The sequence below is a fragment of the Otolemur garnettii genome, unplaced genomic scaffold (assembly GCF_000181295.1).
Source record: "Otolemur garnettii isolate 467f Iridium unplaced genomic scaffold, OtoGar3 scaffold00002, whole genome shotgun sequence".
Lineage (NCBI taxonomy): Eukaryota > Metazoa > Chordata > Mammalia > Primates > Galagidae > Otolemur > Otolemur garnettii.
In genome coordinates, this window is record NW_003852397.1 from 41181405 (window position 1) to 41202381 (window position 20977).

General features: G+C 43.7%; 1 protein-coding gene across 6 annotated transcripts in view; it reads right to left on the reverse strand.

The window, feature by feature from the left end:
- Positions 1-1280: 1280 nt before the first annotated feature.
- THRB (thyroid hormone receptor beta) overlaps positions 1281-20977 on the reverse strand; it is a 359939-nt gene continuing 340242 nt past the window's right edge. For all 6 annotated transcript variants that reach the window (XM_023513776.1, XM_023513780.1, XM_003781747.3 and 3 more), the window contains 3 exons: positions 12203-12349; positions 7423-7681; positions 1281-3044 (listed from right to left, as the gene is read on the reverse strand). In XM_023513776.1, coding sequence (XP_023369544.1) covers positions 2803-3044; positions 7423-7681; positions 12203-12349 — 648 coding nt within the window. In that variant the 3' untranslated portion in view covers positions 1281-2802. The remainder of the gene's footprint in view (positions 3045-7422; positions 7682-12202; positions 12350-20977) is intronic.

Consider the following 20977-nt stretch of genomic DNA (forward strand, 5'->3'; position numbering starts at 1 on the left):
TCTGGTCCCCAACTTGACTTGAAAGTTGGGACAATTTATGAAAAAATGTTTAAAAAAAATCCAGAGCAAATCTATTATGATCAAGTTTTATGAGATGGAGTCTTGAGATATACTAAGTACCTCTGTCAGTTTCAGAAGGAATGAGTTTAATGGCTTTGACAACTAGGGTCATGAACTTTTGAGTCCTATTGCTTTTCCTTTCATCCTGAAGTACTCTAAGGCTTGTCCTACTCAGCATAAAGTATTTAGCCTTCAACAAGATTTCTAGACCAGAGGTTTGCCTGCTTAAGGCAATCACTAAGGAGCCGAGGATCAAGCTTTCCTTTACTTGGGGCTAGCTGGATTACTGTAGATACACTGTACTGTCTGGCTAATTCCCAATCTTGGTTAACCCCCAAAGCATTCTGATTTAGCTTGAGGTCAGGCTCTGTGCTCACATTGCACACTGGGTGTCTGGTATGCTGACGAATGTCAGTATATATTCAAACAAAACAAGGAAACTTCCTCCAGAGGGCCAAATGCCCAGGGAATCTACGAGCCTGTCCAGTACCCACGTGTTTGCCTTCCTCATTCCCTTTGGAAAACTTGCCCTAGAGAGCAAAGCTTCTCAGAGTTCTGCTGGGGCACAGAGGTGCCTAAATGTTTAATTTTCAAAGAGTAGTTCTCCAAGGAGAGTCAACAGAAGGAACTGAGATGTTAACAAAGCAAGCCTAGACAAAACAAAACCAAAAAGAACCCCTGTCTGCAGATAAAGTCAAAGCAGGTGATCTGCCCATGAGTTTCACGCTCGTGTTTATAACTAATCGCTTCACTTACTTCCTCTCTCTGATTAACAAATGCCAGAGCAATGTTCTTGTTTCCTTTTCCCAGAAGCTAGTAAAATTGCTTTTGTGTGCTGAACCTTGAATTCCTCCCTCCCCTGATTATTTCCAATCGTACTTGAGATTTTCAATGTTGTTCCTCTTCTTTTTTCCAAGGCCTCTAAATAGTTGACTAAGTTAAATTCTTATTTTGAGTCAATACCAAATATATAGTCCTCAATTAAGTGGACTATACTTTTGACCCAATCAAAATGGAAATTCCAATATAAGAGAAGCCATCCAATGAATCAGATTTTTTTTCCATTTGAAATTAAAATATTTGAATTTAAGGGTGAGCAGGATTTTAGAGATCATAACTTATTCGCTAAGTGAGAAAACCAAGCCCTGTGGTCACAGATCTACCAGTTGGCAGAGCCCAAAGTGAGAACTCAGGCACCCTGGCTTCTGGGCCAGTTCTGCTCTACCAAACTTACAAACAATCCACTTGGTTTTCACAGTGACTTAATTTTCACCGATATGGCTTATTTCCCCCAGTATTTCCAGGATAAGGCAGTAAAAGGCAGGCAAAGAAATAGTTTCTCTCTACGATGCCAGTGAAGGATGAGATACATTCAATTGCATGGATACATTCTTTGCCCGTTTTCTGATGTTGAAGTGATGAGGTGTCACTGTTTGTTTTCGGGCACAGGCTACTCCAGTGCAGGTCATGGGGAGGCAGGCTGGGTGGGGAAGGAAAGTCACTGACTGTGTTACATGGTCTGCAGGGGTTTGAGTTTCTGTCAGGGTAGTGCCGTAAAATTGACAGAGGGTCAGTGACAGGGCCTAGTTTTTGTTTAGAGAGAGTCAAACTATTTAGTGCTTTAAAGTTGGAGGGAAAAAAGGGACTGAGACATTTTTGAGTACAGCAAAGAGCTTGAGCTCTAAGACCAGAAGGAAGCCTCCTTGGCTCCCTGAAGAGGCTCTCCAAACACTGCATTGCATTCAACTGACAATGTAGCCACTCATCTCTCCTCAGAATTCCTCCAGAACAAGACTCCAATTTCAGCTTGTTATCTCTCCTTGATTAGAAGATTTAATCCATAGGGAAATCTGTTGTCAGCTCAGCAAAGATGCAACCAGGATAAAAAGCTTCAGGAGCTTGGGCGATGACAGATCAGATGCCATTGAAAAGAGATGACTCCTTGTAAATAGGCTTGATTTCTATGGCAAAATGTTCTTTCAGCCTAAACGGTAAAGAAGATTCCCTACTGTGAAGTAACACATGTGGATTTTTGGAAACTGGACTCACTGATATTGGTGAAGATTTCTAATTTCTTTGGGCTCCCTGAAGGAAATCATTTCGCCTGTTGGCCTCAGTCAGTCAAATATCTGCACATCTTTGAGCCCTGCCTATGTATGACTTGAATTAAATCAGGAGAGGGCAGCTTATTTTTTTAGGGTGCAAATATTCCTGTACCCACTAAATGACAATGCTGGGAGAGAATAAGGAGTGGTGGGAAATGAAAATTTGTTTGTGTCATCCGTAAAATGTTGAAAGCCACATCTACCCAAAGATTGTCTGCGCTCTGCTAACTTGAGCCCTGGAAAAATCAGGATTGGATCAGAATGACTGTATTATCTTGGGTTTACGTCTTCTTTATTCTTCTGCAGCGCCATTTTGCTTGCTCGAGTCTCTGAACAGGGACAGGTGGCAGCTGGTGATGGCTTGGTGCTGGTGAGTTAATAAGCGTCCCCTACCCCACCTCCACAACTGTAAAACCTTCAAAGCATTCACATCAAAGACTGGAGAACAAAATGCAATAGTTACAAGGACCCGCATTCAAGGTAAAATTTCATCCGTGTCTATGCCAAGGATTACCTCCCTTTACCCCCAAACAATCCCTCCCAACACAAAGAAAGAAACAGACAAAAAGGAGCGAGGCAATGGAATGAAATGACACCCAGTAGTGCGGTAGGAATCATGAGAATGAAGCCAGTCAGTCTAATCCTCAAATACTTCCAAGAACAAAGGAGGGAAGAGTTCCGTGGGGCATTCCACCTTCATGTGCAGGAAGCGGCTGGCGTGGCAGGCTCCGATCATCCGCAGGTCTGTCACCTTCATCAGGAGTTTTGGCCAAAAGTGTGTTACATGGTGTTTTCGGTAATTGATATAGTGTTCAAAGGCCAGCAGGAAACTATCTTGGTATTTTTCTATTCTCTCAACACAGGCGAGCCCTGGGCGATCTGAAGGGGAAGAAAGAAGATGGGTATTAGCTCAAAGGTGGGAAGGGGAAGGATTGCCTTCAAGGTCTTGGGTGGTAGGTGGGGGCAGATCTAGGAAGTTTTCCCTTCTGGGAATGAATGTGGTTGCAGCATGAGCTCTGGGGCACCAGGGACCAAGAGACTAGGGCAGTGGCGTCACTTCCATGAAGGGTGTTAGTACTTTGTTTAGATAAAATGTCTCTGGTTTCGACAAATACCTCCTTGGGTGTGAAAGGCGATGCCTCCCTTCTGGGGTACAGAGGAAAAGCCTGACATAGCTGAAATACTCCGTATAATGAGGGAGATGATTTTGAGTTTGTATTGGCTGCCTGAAAAGGATGCAAAGAAAAGCGTGGCCATACTTAGAAAGGCAGATGAGCAGGGGGCGGTGGGCACATTGCAGGAGGCCTGGAGGTGGAAGAGGAATGCTGGACAGTAGGGAATTCCCTTGAAGATAAAGAAGTACCATCCAATTTTCAGTTGTTTGTCTGGCTGCACTGAGCCACCCTGTCCCTTCACTTTTATACCTTATTTAAATTGCTACTGGCAGCAGCCTTGTGTCGGTGATGATTTGGGAAATTAAAATGAAAAGAAAAGGGGAGGTTGGCCATGCCAGAGACAGCCTTTGTAGGGAAGAGAACGGCCACAGTAGGAGCTGGGGTGAGAGGAGATTACGACCCTGGAAAGCCCTGGAAATCTTCCTAAGACCTGGGCAGACCACTGGGTTTCACTGGTATTTGGGAGGGGCTCGAGACAGTTTCCAACAGGTGATAAATAAAGGAATGAGACTAGATGACTGGGGAAAAGCTGGGCTGCAGACATGTGGGTGACAAAAATAATCTAAAAACCTGAATGCATCCCTCAAAACACTCTAGGAGGCCCATCATCGCCCTGCTTGGTTCCCTCCAGTGTGCTCTGTGTAGTTCTGAGCAGATGAATTCACATTGAGAGAGTCCAGTTACTGTATGGGCAGGAATCTGAATGGGGTTCTGCTTCCTCAGCAGGGAAGGGTCAGGGCTAATGTCTCAACCCACCCGTCTGCCTCTGAACAAACCATTTGGGCCTTTGGAATCCCCTATGTGGCTCAAATGGCAATTTGTGGCTTTTTTTATTTTGCGTTTTCCTTCATATTTGATGCTGCTGCTCTGTGGATCTGCTTACTCCTCCTCTCTTCTCCTATCTCCTTTCTTTGAGTGTGCAAAAAGAGTCCTCCACAGGATCCTTTAAGTTTTTTTTTTTTTTTTTTTTGAGACAGAGCCTCAGGCTGTCACCCTGGGTACAGTGCCGTGGTGTCACGGCTCACAGCAACCTCCAACTCCTGGGCTCAAGCGATTCTCTTGCCTTCACCTCCCAAGTAGCTGGCACTACAGGCACCCGCCACAATGCCCAGCTATTGTTTGGTTGCAGCCATCATTGTTGTTTGGCAGGGTGGGGGCTGGATTTGAACCCACCAGCTCAGGTGTATGTGGCTGGCACCTTAGCCATTTGAGCCACAGGCACCGCTGATACTTTAAGTTTTGAACCAAATGGAGAATCAATATACTGTTGCTTTGGATGTATGCCTCCAAAGGGAAAAAAAGACCTGGGGTTTATGGCACCAAGACTCTGTCCTTTGATGAGAGATAAAGACAAGGTAGTCACATAAAGGATAGAGAATGAATTGACATTTTGATGATGCTCAAATTGTACTCAACAGGATTATGACGAGATAAATATTTTAAAGACCAAAGACTGATCTTAACTTCTTAAGATAAAAGTTTTCAAAGAAATGCCTTTCAGATCATTTCCATTTTAGCTCTCTGCTTATCACCACAGGACCAAGGAATTTAGTAGCAGCTCTTGGAAAAGGTTTTGAAAAAAAGGTCTATGATATTATGTAACCTGAAATGCCAATTAAAACATGGGGTTGTGAAGACGGGGTTCTAAAGAGGTGAAAGTGGGGCCTGAGGGCTCCTATAGGTAGCTGTCATTTGCCAAATGTACAATGTCTTGAAATACTTTTCTGGTCCTGGCAGTATTAATGAAAAGAGCCCACATCACCAGGATGGGTAAGATTTCAAAACGTTATGAAGTTGTCCTGTGGCTGTCAGACAGTGTCAACCTCATAAAATGAGAGCACTGGGAAGAATTATTTGGGTTTGACAGTGTTTGGCATTACATTCCCAAATTTTGCCATCTCTACCTACTTCCTTTATCTACTTTAGATTATTTACTTAAGAATCTGTTAAACTGACTCACTACAGAGGAAATATCACATTATTTAGTGTTAAAAATCCATTTGTTATAAATAGGATATAACCACAAAAATGGATGTGTGGCATAAACCTTTGTTACATCTTAGCTAAAAGTTCTTGCTAAAGATTACGCCTGAGATCTACTCTGTTGAAAATGAAGGTTAGCAAGTTTAGAGAGGTGTTAAAGACAGACTAGCACCACCCTGAAGCTCTCTGCCTTCTTTGGGAAGAGATATAGCTACGAAGAAAATGATGAAAGAAATTGCTGACTCATTATGTGTTTCAATGTTATTTAACACTGTCTTTGTACCACTGAAATCTCAGCTAAAAAAGTTGCCTTGAGTCCCAGTTATGTAGTTCCATTTCTTTATTTTAAAGGTCACTAGAGCCCAGGGAAACTAGGGGGTCACCCAAAGCGCAAAGGGCGTCCTTAGGTAAGCTACAAGTTTTATATTTTTGAGAATAATTCTGAAGGACTGAGGGTCCTGGTTTCTTTCTGGTTGTCACTGGAGACCACACTCAGCTCTAGAGGCCATCTGAAGTTCCCTGTCACATGAACTTTCCCAACATGGCCACTTACCCCAGGAAGCCAGCATGGATAATCTCTATAGCCGGCCTGCTAGCAATACGGACCCTTAGATTATGTAAATCAGTCACATGGGGCTAACATTGAACTTTCCATATTCTCTAAGTTAGAAACAAGCCTCTAGGTTCTGTAGACACTGAAGGTGAGGAAATTATCTGGGATGAGAACACCAGAAGGTGGGAGTAGGGGTGGGGGGGCACCTTGCAAAGTCAGTCTACCATGGTATGCAAGAGGGTTCATTATGCTATTCTGTCTACTTGTGTTTGAAATTTTCCATAATATAAAGAATTATTTCTTTTTTAGAAGGCTGGCATATCTAAATTTCCTGTAGCAGATAAATTTCTTAGTCTGCTAAAAAACAAAAACAATTCTACTGAGTTAACTAGTAAGCATCCACTCTACAAAGGATTCTCAATGAACTTGTGACTGATATGTTACCCATCTATTCAGCCATTTATCCAATAAACACATCCTGAATTCTACTAATTCTACACTGGCTTAGGTGTGAGGTATACAATTAGGCACATCTATGTCCTTAAAATATAAATAGTCCATAGGGAGATATGGTTAAGTCAGGTAGGTAGTTATAGTGAAAGTGAAAAGTACTACAGTACAGCTGGACTTAGAGTGCTCTGGAAAGGCACAGGTGACTCTGAAGCCATCTTTTATTTAAAGACTAGCTTTCCTGAAAGAGTTTGATATGTCTTGTTTATTATGACGATCCCTGAAGAAAAAAGCATCAGTAGCATCATTTACCTTTCACCAATGGGAATTAGAAGTTCGGATAATAAGCTATGGTGGATTAAAGATGGGGGCCAGTTCTTTGCTATTCCTCCCAGGTGGGGTGGTCGGCTGCATCCGGGCTGGTGCTTGGACTTGACTGGACCAACCCAATGTGGCTGAAGCGATGCTGTGTGACTTAAGACTGGGACTTAACGGATCGGCAACTTCTGCTTAGAATCCTCCCTCTATTGGAACCCAATAGCCAACTGAGATGTCTAACTAACCTGCAAGAGGAAAGGGTGTATGGGTCTGAAGCTGCATGTGATGTCTCAGCCCCAGCTCCAGCCATCTGGGATGTTTTAATTCACTGAGTTTTAGGTTGGTGTGCTATACGGCAATAGAGAACTGAAACTGAGGTTGTAGCAGAGCCAGGAACAAATTCTCACTCTCACACATGATTTCCACACACACAACTTAACACAGAATGGTGTGGCCACTCATGCGTCATGTCTTGCATACCCCAAAGGCTGTGAAGTGGGCTGGGTATTATGAGCCGAAGGTGAATCATTTCATGGAGTCTTTTAAGATAGCTCTTTTGGTTTTTTTCTATTACTGTTTGACACGGCAAAAAGCATCAGGCACCTGACACCCCCTTCCGCAGTCCCCGGCCATTGGAAAATGTCCAATTTCTTGCTGATGTAGCGAGAACTATGTTTCTGAAGCCAAAGGAGGGATTGAAAACGCATCAAGTGTTTGGAATTAGCACCAGACAAGCCAAGGCTTTTGGGTACCCAGCAGTGAGAATAGGCATACTCACCGGACGACATCAGCAGGACGGCCTGGAGGAGGGCTACTTCAGTGTCATCCAGGTTGAAAGAAGACAGAGACATGCCCAGGTCAAAGATGGCATCGGACACCACCCCAAGACCCCCATTCTTCAGCTGGCCCCGTGTCACTGCCATCTCCCCATTCAAGGTTAAAGTCTCACTTTCGGGGTCATAGCGCACAGCAGCGCGAAGGGACATGATCTCCATGCAGCAGCCTTTGAGGAGGATTATCTGGTCTTCACATGGCAGCTGAAAAGAACAAGTGGACACATCCTGTCAGGAGCCACATGCCGTGTCTTGAAAGCAACAGGAATCACCTCCAGGATCAACACTAGTCCTGCATCCTCTGAGCTCGTAGTTTTTCCTTCTCTATTTGGCTGTAGGCTTTCAACAACCATTTTTCAAACCCCATGTTGGTTGTAATCTTCGCCAACTTTAATTTCGGCAGTCTGCATTTCTTTATAACAGATAATTATAGATCTCCAACTGGTAGTACAGTCATGTGTGAAACTGTAATAATCCCACCCTCTCCTTAGTTTGGAGGTATCATAACTTTAACTTTTAACTGCTTGAGAGCAGGGTTTGTGTTAAATTTACCATTTTTTTGTCTTGGTTCCCCAACAATTAGCCCACAACTTGGCTCTGTGTTTTCTGAGGCATGTTTACTCTTTAACCCTCTCATAAGGCACAGAACTAGAAGGTGGCTAACAGATGTGTGTTACCCCAGGGGCACACAAATACACAGGCTTTACCACAAAACAGCGATTTAGTTACGGGGAGAAGGAAGACCAGAACTCAGACCTGCTGGCTCCCAAGGTGATGCTCTTCTCAGTACCACAGAGCAGAATTACTCAACACACTGGATCTTTCCGCTGGTGTTGCAATCTCATTTTAAGCTCATTTATTTACCCTGCTAATTAGGATTTGTGATAATGTGATAACACTAATAATAAATTTTAAAAGAGAACTTCACTAATTGGCAAAGTAATCAAAAACCAGAATTTTATTTTCTGGAGGGGGAGAATGTTGAATTAAAAGCCATTATCAAAACCATTTGCAAGGCTATCAGTTAATGGGTATCTTGATGAATTAGGCATCATGGCGACATCCATCTGTATCACCTTATTTAATCTTCACAGCAATAGAGTAACATAGATATTCTGATTCCAATTTTACTTACAGATGTGGGAACCCAGACACTGAGACGGTAACCTGCTGGTTGGGGGGAGGGTTGTCACATGAATGTTTTGTGGGTGAGGCTAGGATTTGAAGCTAGATCTGTCAGAATCCAATGCCAAAAAAGAAGAGAACATACTTTTTTGAAGTACCATGGATATGACTAAGTTCCCATAAACAACGAATATGGAAATTACACATAATATCTGTCTCTTGATTAAAGCAGTTACAGATTCCTTTTGGGAAATGCTCTTGGCAATACTCAACTAGTCCAATTTAGGTTATTATATAAAAGTGAAAGTAACACTACTGAATTACATTTAAAACACTGGGTATTTCATATTTTTTCACTAGCTCAGCCAAGTCACTCTACCATCTAATTTCAAACTGCTTAGCTTTTCCTACAGAATAAAAGTCATTGCATATTTGGTTCTGAAATCCACACACATAAATTTCCCTTTCCACTCATTTTCTTTGAAAAAGCACTGTGATTTGCTTTCATTTAGGTTCAGATTTGTACTCCTCAATTATACCCTTGGATTCTTGGGCCAAGAGTGCAATAGGAAATAGGAAACTCAAGCTCGGATAAATCCTCTGCGGGTGAGATGGGGAACTGGCTGGAGAGGGTAGAGGCTGGCTCTGATGCTTGGGGCAATTGATCTACATTTCAGCCACATCAGAATCTCCTGGGGCTTGTTAAACCTCCCCTGAGTTTTGACTTTCTCCCAAGGTTCCAGGTAATCCTCATGTTGCTGATTCCTGAACTGAAAATGACTGGCCGAGAACAGCAATGAGAAATTACTAATCCGATCAAACTCAGGCAGGCTCCACTTTTGAAGCCAAGTCTGGTTATAGATGAAGTAGAAATTTTCTTCTGATAGTCTACTAACTGTTGATGATTAGTTCAAATTTGAGTAAAAGCTGGATAAGTATGGGCAAAGGGTCACCAGTAGTTTAAAAACTGGGCCAGATAATTCTTCCTTTAAGAGATGTTTGTAGGATCCTGGTGAGATTTGTTTCAACATATTATCAAATAATCTCTTATATACCTGCCAAAGTGCTTTCACTGTGAGCAGCTCAGACAAGGGGCTGACGGACAGAGATCAGGGATACTCCCTCGGTTCTTCCTTAGAACATCACTCAGGTTGACTGGCAAAGATGACAGGGCTCTGCCCTCTAGGAGTGGTTCTTATGTGTTGTTCTGACAACTCTGCCAGTGATAATTCTAGATCTTAAGAAGCTGCTGGTGGCACAGCAACCTTGTTCGGTGGACTGGCATGGATCTCAGCAGAGCAAGTGCCATGAACAGCAGATTCATCAAACTGGCTCTGGCAAGAGACCCTTAGCTCTCAAGACCACCTGAAATCTCCAACCCATTCTCTAGGTAGTTCAGGGGCTGTAGTTCATTACCCTCTTTTGGGTTTTAAAGCGAGTATACAAAGATAAGGGGTCCCAGGAGGCCAGAAACACATATCTCTGCTGTAAAGTGCCCTCCTCCTTAGTAATTTGGAGACCACACAATATCAGGGTTGAAAGAGAGATGGAATCATGGCAATGAAGCAGGCTGCAACTTCTGGGGCAAATTTGAATAGGTAACCTGGCCACAGCCCAAGCCTGAAAAGTTCCTCACCCCCGCCACGGACCTAAGTGCACAGTGCTTTTTTTCCTGGTGGTGAGAAGTGGAGATGGCTTCTTTTTTTATTTCTTTAACTGAAATATCTCTTCAGTGCTTGGTTTACATGAGATTTACATTAAAAGAAAAAATCTCTGGTGAATATTCAAAGGGCACCAGGCAAATGGCAGGTTGGCTTAAGTTGTAGCAGTAGGAAACTCAATAGACAATCGGCAACACAATATCAAAAGCCTGCGTGCCCTGGCCCTTAAATTCCATGCCTAGGCTTTATCATCAGGACACGGTTAGTGATGAGAACAGGCCATGATCACCAGAACACACATTGCAGTATGTTTTTATGAATGAAAAATTGGAAATGTACTACCGGTCCAACAAAAACAGATAACCTACACTACAGGTCCAGTAAAAACAGATAACTTAGATTATGGTAGATTTATTCTTTGGTATACTATGTGGTCATTACAATTTCTTTTTGAAAGAATACATAGGTGATATTTTACATGGTCCTACTGTTGAGGGTAAAAGGTCGGGGTGATGGGTACAGGTGGTGTTCTTTATCGTGTGGTTGATCATGTTGGTGGCTTCAGTTTGTAAAATTTATTGAGCTGAACCCTTATGATATGTACACTTTTTAATGAAAAGTTTAAAAAGTAGTTTCATAAGTAGAAAGCACATTCTGGCATAAATTATATTAATATATATTTCATAGTTCATATATATATATGTGTATATATATGTTTGTATTTGGTATAAATTATGTTAATATATTTTCATTTATATATCTTATATATGTGTATGTATATACACAAATATTTGAAAAGAGATTAAGATAGGCTCCAAAATGTTAGCAGTATTATCTTGTGGTGGTGTGCCATGAATCATTACATTTATTATGCTGTATAAATCTTTGTAATCATTTTGTAATAACCTGCAAAATGTTAATAAATGTTAATCTTTAAAAAAGATGGCCAAGGCAAAGGAAAGTCCATGTTGAATACAGATATAAGTAAAAATTCTTTCCCCAGGACTTGTTGACTTCTCTAGGAATGGAATATGAGTTGTTCCTCCCGCAAGGCTGTGGGCACTGTAGACCTACCCAAATTCGTATGTTGCAAACTAGTCTCCAGTGTGATGATATTGGAGGTGGGGCCTTTGGGAGGTGATGTGATCATAAGGGTGGGGCTTTCATGAATGGGACTCGCACCCTTATAACAATGATCCTAGAGAGCTCCTTTATTCCACCCTCCATATAAGGACACAGTGAGAAGACAGCTGTCCATGCACCAGGAAGCAGGCCCTCACCAGATCCCTAATCTGTCTGCACCTTGATCTTGGAATTCTCGGACTTCAGAACTGCTGAGCTTGAGAGTCAGAGATCTGGTGGGACAGCTCTGAAGTTGAGACAAGAAACAGTGAGCTTACAAGCAAGGAGGAAAAATTTAAAGAGATATGAGAGCCCTGCTCTGTGAAGGCTGTTTAACTTATTCTTGAGGATTAGGAAGTGAGCACAGCCATTTTGCTGTGATATGTAGTGGGACCTAGGTTTGAACCGCAGGACCATATTTGGATATGGTAACTTAATCTCTTTAATCTTAATTGTCCCCATCTGTAAAAGGGGGTTACTAAAAGCTACCCCACAGATCTGTTATAAAAATTGGGTTTAATGTGGGCTAACTCAGGCATGGTAACTTAGGACATCAAAGACTCCACTGCTTGGAGTCAGGGAGATGGATGGGATCTTGAGACCTCCTGTGGACAAGCTAATGCCTAATGACTGAATAGAGGAGATGGTGGGGAAATACAAATGAAATAGAGCCCCCCTCTTTTGTTTTGTATTGATATTGCTTTCCTGTGGCTAAGCACTTATTAATAAATATTAAATTATAAATAATACCTAGTATTCCTGGAAACTGATGGAACTCTAAAGAAAAATAATGCAGAAAGAAAAACAATTTCCTCACCTCACAAAACATAGGCAACTTTTTGGCAAAATCCACCACTCTGGTAATTGCTGGTGTGATGATTTTTGTAAAATGGCTGAAGGCTTCCAAGTCGACCTTTCCGCCTTCTGGAGCATTTACTATCGGGGCTTGTCCAATGTCTTCTGGCTAAGGAGGAGAAAAAAGAATGATTTTAGTGAAGAAGTTGAAGAAAGCTTTATTTATCATATCTCTTATGCAGCTGAAAATCTCTTCTGAACTGGCATTCTGTGGAGTTTTTGGTTTTCACATCATTTATTAACAAACTGTACAGTTTATATATCATTTCTTTCTTTCTTTCTTTTTTTTTTTTTTTGAGACAGAGTCTCACTTTATTGCCCTCAGTAGAGTGCCATGGCGTCACAGCAACCTCCAACTCCTGGGCTTAGGCGATTCTCTTGCCTCAGCCTCCCGAGTAGCTGGGACTATAGGCGCCTGCAACAACGCCCATTTTCTTTTTTGTTGTTGCAGTTTGGCCGGGGCCAGGTTTGAACCCTCCACCCTCAGTATATGGGGCCGGCACCCTGCTCACTGAGCCACAGGCACTGCCCATATCACTTATTTCTTTGAGCAAAGATACAGATCTTGGCCATTGCTTTAATATGTTGCCCCCTCCCCACCAAGTTCATAAGAGTGTTGCTGCAGAGAAGGTGAGAAAGAGAGAGAAAGTTAGATAGGGAAAATATTTGGGTTCTGCTTCTGAACACCCAAATATATTAGCCCAGGTGACATAAATTCCAGGGGCTCTGGGATGGCATTTTCAGAGCACTGCATGTTCTGGAGTGTGTTTGTGTGTGGGGTGGGCACAGTGCCAGCAGTGATGGAGTAAGGGGGTGGGAGAACCCAGCAAGCAGTACCCTATGGATCTGCTCTTGCTTCTGACCAAGCTGCTGGGACTTGAAGTTCCTCTCTGCCCTAGGACAGAGCAGTGAACTAATGTCTCCAGGGAATTTCTCTGATGTTTCCTTGTTCAAGGCAGTGGCCTTGCTGTTCAAAGTTTGGTTGGCAGCACGGGTGTCACTGGGTACTTGTTAGAAATGCAGACTCTCAGACCCCTCTCCAGACTGACGGGGAGAATCAGTATTGCAGCAAGACCCCAAGGTGACCAGGTGCACATCAGGCTTCTTGATGTCCACAGGCACCTTTCTCAATGTATCTCCTGCCGTTCCTGGTGCTTCCTTCTGGAGCAGTGCTCCCCACTGGCCTTTCTCATCTTTGTGTAATGTTAACCACTATTTATTAGTGGCCTAAGAGGAAGCCAGCCCCTTCACACACTTCCCCACCTCAGGCAGACCTCACTCAAACCCTGATGAGCGGGTGAACAAACCAGGGCTCAGGAAGGGTAAGAGCGAGCTGCTGAGGCCAGGCCCAGGGTCTTGGTGGCCCTGATTCCCCACTGCCATCCGCCCAAGAGCTCTACCTCTCCCCACCACCACCATGAGCCTTCTCCTTCCTGTATACTTTTCAACATGGGGGAACAGAATCTCTACTCTCTAAACACTCTCCTTGCCAGCCTCTCCCACTGTCTTCCAGGAAGATGTGAACGTGCCCAACGAAGTCATAAAGAGTCATCCACTGCCTGCTTCTGGCCACAATGGATGGATGGGAAAAAGTCTGTTAGCTTTTTGGCACCTGGGGGAGGTGGGAGGTGGGGCAGGGAGGCAGGAGGGATGGGAACAAAGAACTAATACTCTGAGAGAGTTGAGGGACACCTAATGCCTCACTTCAGAGCAGTGAGGACACTGCCAGTGGGGAGACTTTGGCTCGACACAGTGGCCCTCAAACTGCATGGTGATTCAGAGTCACTTGATTACTGGGTCCCACCCTCAGCGTTTCTGTTCAGTTGGGCTGTGGTAGAGCCCGAGGACCTGCATTTCTAGAGGTTCCCAGGGCATGCTGATGCCTCTGGGCTGAGACCATACTTCACAAACCGCTGGCTAGTAGAAACCAGATCTGCTCAGAGTAAACCAGTCACCATACGCCCCATACCCCAGCTATTGCTCACATCAAATTTTAAGCAGGAGGAAAAACAAAAGATAATTCTTTTACTCTCTCGTTACCAGGCCAGCAGGGTCATGGTTATAGGCCCAGGGGAAGATGTTAAAAACATATTACATAACAAATGCTGGCAACATTCACCTTTTTTGGATTATTCAGCATTTTCTTTTGTTTATTTTTTCCTTTTTTTAGCGTTTGTTTTGGTGGCAGTGAGTAGATGAAACCTGGTTTCTGCTATGTTTTCCTAATGAATGATGATGTTTTGGAGAAACTGTTGGCATAGCAAGGCTACCATGTCACTGGCTTTCTGGATGCAGAGAGAATTGATGGAATAATCACATGTACAGCTCCCTTCTCTCTCCCTCTTTCTCACCTAGATGGAGTAAGGGAAAAGGTACCTTTATTGGGTACTGTGCTTCCTGGGTTCTTTAGACATCCCTGCTATTCTTTATAATTTCTTCTTACCCCTTGAAAAGTCTTTTGTGAAGCTTTAGTGGGCAAAAGGAATGTAGGCACACATTAAAAAAGGTAGGGAGTTTTATATAAAGATTATAGAAGTATACATAGCTAACATATTTACATACAATTTATATGTGTATAGGATGAACATTTTTTAGTGATAAAAATAAATGTATTTTAATAACACAGTTTTGGTCTGGTCGAATCCAAACATCTCCTCATTGAATCCTGATAGATCTAATCTGACTGGATTTATATGATATTCAGTGTCCTTTGCAATTTGGTGGGTTATTACTGATGTTAATAATTTTCATTCGATCTGTAGGTGAGTGGGGTATTTGAATCACCACTTATGACATCTCTAAAGATTGAGTGGGGTATTTGAATCACCACTTATGACATCTCTAAAGATTTGGGGAAAAAAGAGAAATCGTGCAAGGAAATATGCAATTTTAATTAAAATTAAACCCCTATGTGTAACAATCTCCTAAGTTTTTCTGAAAATATAGATGAGGGTAGGAAAAAATATTTACTTTTAAGCTTCTTGGTGTTTAATGGCAAATACAATTGCTAGAAGGGAAACCATATACAAAGTAAAAGCCCTCCATTATATCCTTAAGGTTCGTCTCCCTAATGGATCTGGGATCAGAACAAAAAAGACTATCTGTATCTCTCTCTGTCCATGAATTGACCCGAGTTAACACCAGGTAGGAGGACTCAAGGTTGTGCAAAGAAAGCTTGTTACTTCTCTAAAGATTTTTCACCTATAAGGACAACACATAATCTGCTAAAATATTTGGAAGATGTTAAAAATAAGGCACAAATATTTGACATTAGCTGCACCTGTTAGGTATCTTATATAACTAACAGCCTTATCAACCACCACATGAAATACATTTGGTCATGCACAGGCACTTATATTCATGTACCAGAGATCAGGCTCAGGTACTAATAATTCTCTAGCTTGTAGATCTGCCAGCATAGAGCTGGGGGAAAGTCTGCTTTTTTGCCTCTGTGGATGTACCTGGTCTTGGGGTACTTACAACCCCACTCTGATTCCGTTCTGCTTTGCCCTAAGTGGACCTCCCAGCCCATCTGACTTCTCACGTCTGCCCCGCAGCTTGCCTTATACTTGTCCTCACTATTCTACTTTGCTGCTGCTTTCTTTTTTTTTTTTTTGCTTTCTGTGAAGCTTCTTCTCCCATCCCTCATCTCTGTCCATTCCAAATCTCACCCATTCTTCAAAACTCAACTCACATTCTAGCTTCTATTTCATGTCTTTCCAAATGATCTCAATTTGAAGTGACATCTGCCTGGGCTGAACATCCATGTATATCAGCCATATGGCATTCAGGCATATATCACAGCACTTTCACACCAAAGATATCAACTTCTTAAGGGAGTAGAGAACAGGCTTTATGTGTCTTTACCTACTGAGTATAAGGCCTTGGGCCACATGGTGGAAGATAGAATGCTTGTTGGTCGAGTGAGTAAATGTGTGTTTATACCAATAATTTATCGAGCAAGTACTAGGGCCGGGTCTAGTCTTAGATTCTAGTTACAGCAATGAACACTGCATCCTAGAGCAGGTGTCCTCAAACTGCAGCCCGCCTAGGACATTTATCCAGCCCGCCGGGTGTTTTTGCCGCCGCTGCCTGTCCTGCTTAGCAGCCGACTTGTCCCAAGTCCTGCAGTCCGGCCTTCCAACAGTCTGAGGGACAGTGAACTGGCCCCCTGTTTAAAAAGTTTGAGGACCCCTATCCTAGAGAAACCTGCATGGTAGCTTACAGACACACAGTGAATAAGAAACATGTGTTCATGGGATTCCAGTCTGTGATAAGACTGGAGGTGACATGGTAGAACAGGTGGTCCAGGGATAGGGTGGTCAGTCACAGCCCCTTTGAGAAGCAACATGGGGGCTCTGACCTGAAGAACGGCAAGGAAGTGGCCTTCCACAGAGCCAGAGGAAGAACACTTAAGGCAGAGGGAAAAGCCAGTGCAAAGTCTCCAGCCCGGAAAGGAGGCTATGTGGGTGTGGGTAGAGCCCACTGATGGCCTGAGATGAGGGAGGGAGTTGGGGTGGGGACCTGGGATGTCAGGCTTGTGCACCATGGAGAGAAGGGCTTGTTCTAAATGCCGTGGGTGTCACTGAAGGTGTGAACAGGGGAGAGCATTTTATGGTTATTGTGCGGAGAAGGGAGGTGGGAGCCAAAGGAAAAACAGGGAGGCAACTGCAGTGGTTTGGGAGGGCCGAAGTGGGCTGTCGGGAGCTGGGGGGCAGCAGAGAAGGAGATGTGTTTGGGCTGAAGATAAGGGCTGAGGGGGGCCTGGATGGGGGGTAGGGAATGTGGAGAGGTGTCTCTGGGGCAGTGGGCAGGGGTGCAGAGCGGTTCAAAAGGAGAGGTTCAGGTGTGTGCCCATGTGACAGGTGTGTGCTCAGCCCATGATGGACTGGCTTTCTTTTCTGATTGTCTCGTCAGGAATGTTTGAGGTGAATATGGAATGTTGCCAGTTGACTTGTCTACTGCGGGGCTGGCTCAGAGCCAAGGACTTCTCTGCTCAAAAAGGTAGTTCTTTGGCACATGCAGAGTGGGCTGGGGCCAGACAGCACTCTTCCCTTCTCTGTTTGATCATAGGTGTCTTCTCTTTTGCAAGGCTCGGCAGGAGGACCGGGCAGGGAGTGGTTCAAGGTCCCTGGGCCTTTGGACATGACTGCAGGCTCACCCTTGTCCCTGGAGGGGCAGGAATGAGATAGTGACGGTGGTGGTGGTAGGGATGACGGGTGTAATAACCACTTATGTGGTTGTTAATGGTATGCCAGGCAGTATTCAAAGGTTCATAGCTAGTACTTTATGCCATTTGTAAAGACCTAAGGCCACTGAGCCTGAAAGAGGTAAAATAACTTGCCCAACGTCACACCGTTATAGAGCGACAGAGAGGTGAGCACCGAACCCAGGCCACGTGGTTCCCATCCCAGGCACTATCTTTTAGCCTAGGCTGCCTTCCCCTGGCATGATTATAATAACGTTGGGTGACATGTACCTTCTTGACTTGATTGCACTTGTCCTATGACTTGTCCATGCACACCACATGTGGCCGAACCACCCACCTGCCTGAGCCTTCTGCTCATGCCCCTGTCTGAGGCTACCCCTTGTGAGATGTGTCAAAGCAACAGTAGCTCTGCCAGGGAAAAGAAGGGCCGGCTTTCCCTACTTCCAAAGGTCACATTTTATATCTGGGCAGAAAATTCACCCAAAGCCATAGCTTTGCATGAGAACAAAGGAAGCAGAGTAATGACACAATTATTGTCAACAGGCAATAACATCGCAGTGTCAACAGACAAGACTGGCGCTGGGGTATGAGGTTTATGCCAAGCCAAATATTGCCCTGCTCTTGGGAGTCACGGAAGGGAGTCACCTGCGGCGAGAGACCTTCTTTCCCTTGTGTGGCATCAGGTGCCACTTGTTCCCTTCTCAGCCCCCTTCTCTTTTTTATTGTCACTGTCATCACACATGAATTGCTGCTGGTGGAATCGGGTATTTCTATAGCCTCAGAGATTTGAGCTGATTGCAGAGAACTAGAAAATTACATGATTTTGATGCCTTTGGAAATAGTTTTAGAGAGGTGGCTTTGGATTTATTACTAAAACCTGAGTGGCGCTTGCAAAAGTTCCTCATTTTTCCAGACTCCAATTTTCTCAGGTCCAAATATAGATATAAAACCCAACTCACACCTCTGTCTCTATTTCTGACTTGTGTCCTAGTCTTAGGGTGACAAATGATGAAGTAGCTCCTTTGGGGAATAAGCTACTTAGGCATCCAGATAAATGAATACTTCTAGCTTTTATGACAATATGTACTTTTTAATCCCCTATGGCATATTGTTATACTGTTATTAACATAATAGCCTTCCTCAAATTCTTTCTTAGAACAAGATGGGACATAAACACATAAAAATAAATAATAGACGTAGCAGTTTGCATGTACACAAAAGGGGTATCAGCTACACAGGAGGACGCAAGTCCTAATATGCAAAAGCCTATTCAGTACATAGATATTTTTTGGTACCTGAATACCAGTTAGCAAAACGGTCTTTAAGTGAGGCTTCTCAATGTCCTTGCAGGACTAACTCGCTACTCAAAAGAGTGAGATTTTCATCCCAAGTATAAATACTCAATTGGTGTTGAGAAGAATGTGTAAATATGTAAACCAGTTGAAACGCAGAGCTTAGCTGTACTGTCTCCAGGGATGGGCGAATGGAACTGTATGCTCAGTTTGACAAATATTTATTGAGTTCTGTTCTGGTTATCTAATGCCGTGTAACAAACTACCTGCAAACTTAGCAGCTTAAAACAACAATTTTTTATTCTCTCTCAGAATTCTGGGGATTGATGGACACAGCTGGGAGGTTCTCACTAGGGGTTCCTTACATGCTGGCCTCAAATGGCAGTAGAGGTGGTATCATCTGAAGGCTTCTTTACTGGTATTTCTGGTACCTGCCTGGTTGGGAACCTCTCTTTCTGCCTCTTTACATGGCTAGCCAGTGCTTCCTCATAGCACGGTGGTCTCAGAGTAGTGGGGCTTTTTTACACAGCCAACTGCTGTGAGAGACCAGGTGACTTCCCCCTCCAAGAGACCCAAATGGAAGCTTCAAGGTTTTTTATGACCTAGGCTTAGAAGTCACTCAAGTATCACCTTTGCCAAAATCCACTGTTTAAAGGGATCTCAGACCTCTCCTACTGGAGAGAGGAACAGACTTACCTCTACACGGGAGAGTCTGGGCTGTACATATAGGGAGTAAAGAATTTGCTGGCAGCCATCTTGAAGACAAGCTACCAAAAGTGTCACCCACACATGGAAACTCAAGTGTCAGTGCTGAATGAAGTGCGATCCACCCCCAGGGAGGTGCAGGGGTAATCCCAGGCACGGAAGGGGCTTGGCAGACAGAAATAAAGTTCCTTGTAGAGACAGATAGGACAGCAGAGTAGCTGATTTCCCTGATATTACATATTACCTTAAGAAAAAAATAGCACACAAAAAAGCAAAAATAGCTTAGAGAAAGTTATTTATATTGGGATCAAGAGGGACACTTTCTTGAACAGATCAAAGACCTGCAAAAGATGCATTTCATGGCTTGGTGCCTGTAGCTCAGTGGCTAGGGCACTGGCCACATACACCAGGACTGGTGGATTTAAACCCAGCCTAGGGCTTGCCAAACAATAATGACAACTACAACAAAAAGATAGCCAGGCATTGTGGCAGGCACCTGTAGCCCCAGCTACTTGGGAGGCTGAGGCACGAGAATCACTTAGGTCCAAGAGTTAGAGGTTGCTGTGAGCTGTGACACAACTGCACTCTATTGAGGGCGATATAATGAGACTCTGTCTCAAAAAAAAAAAAAAAGATGCATTGTTAGGATCTACTTCTGACACCCCTCGTCAGGGCCCGGGACTGGCCAGGTCTTGGGCCCAGCTTAGGCAGGTTCTGGACACGGACCGCTAAGCTACCTTGCTCAGGAACAGTTTCTCTTAGGTGTTTGAGGGCTATCTACTTTAGCTGGAGAGAGAAAGTGTGTCTTAGAGTAAAGCAGTCCTCTTAGAACAGATAGACCTTAGTCTTTAGCAGAGCTTGGTAATCTTCAGCAGAGAGACGCCGTGCTGGCGTTCTGCAGGCAGGAGAGGAGACAGAGTCAGTAAGAGGATCCGTGATAGAATGCGCATGCTCCGGACTGCCTTCTCCTCCAGCCTAATATAAGGCTGAGCTTGTGCCTCTCACCACCACAGGTGTAGAGACTGCCAATTCACCAATGCTCTCATCTCGGGAGCTCTCTCATGCTAGTTAGAACCAAAGCTCTCTCCATGCCCTTTTCACCAAGGTGTTCCGTTACAGGTATTTCCTATAACTCTCACTCCTTCTAGCCACAGGCTATACAAGCTGCTACAATGCATTTCATTCCAGCTCCATGGGGGAGGGGAGGCTAATGGGTGAAACATTCACCCTGCCAATATCAGCTTCCTGAAGAAAACTCTCATGTGTGGATAATCTCATGGCCTTGACAAAAATCTAACGGCAAATCATTTCATGCTATACCTTTTTTGTTCTTTCTGTAGACGATCAGACTGACAAAAACTGCTAGGAGCCTTTATGTTAATGGTGCAGACCTCAAGGATGATTCTAATGTTTAGATATTATGCCGTCTTTGCTAAAAAAACTATGCAGCATGAAGAGATTTGATTATATTTTGCTTTTAAGAGGTGGCTTCTCTACAATTCACAACCACAAAGATGTGGAAACAACCCAA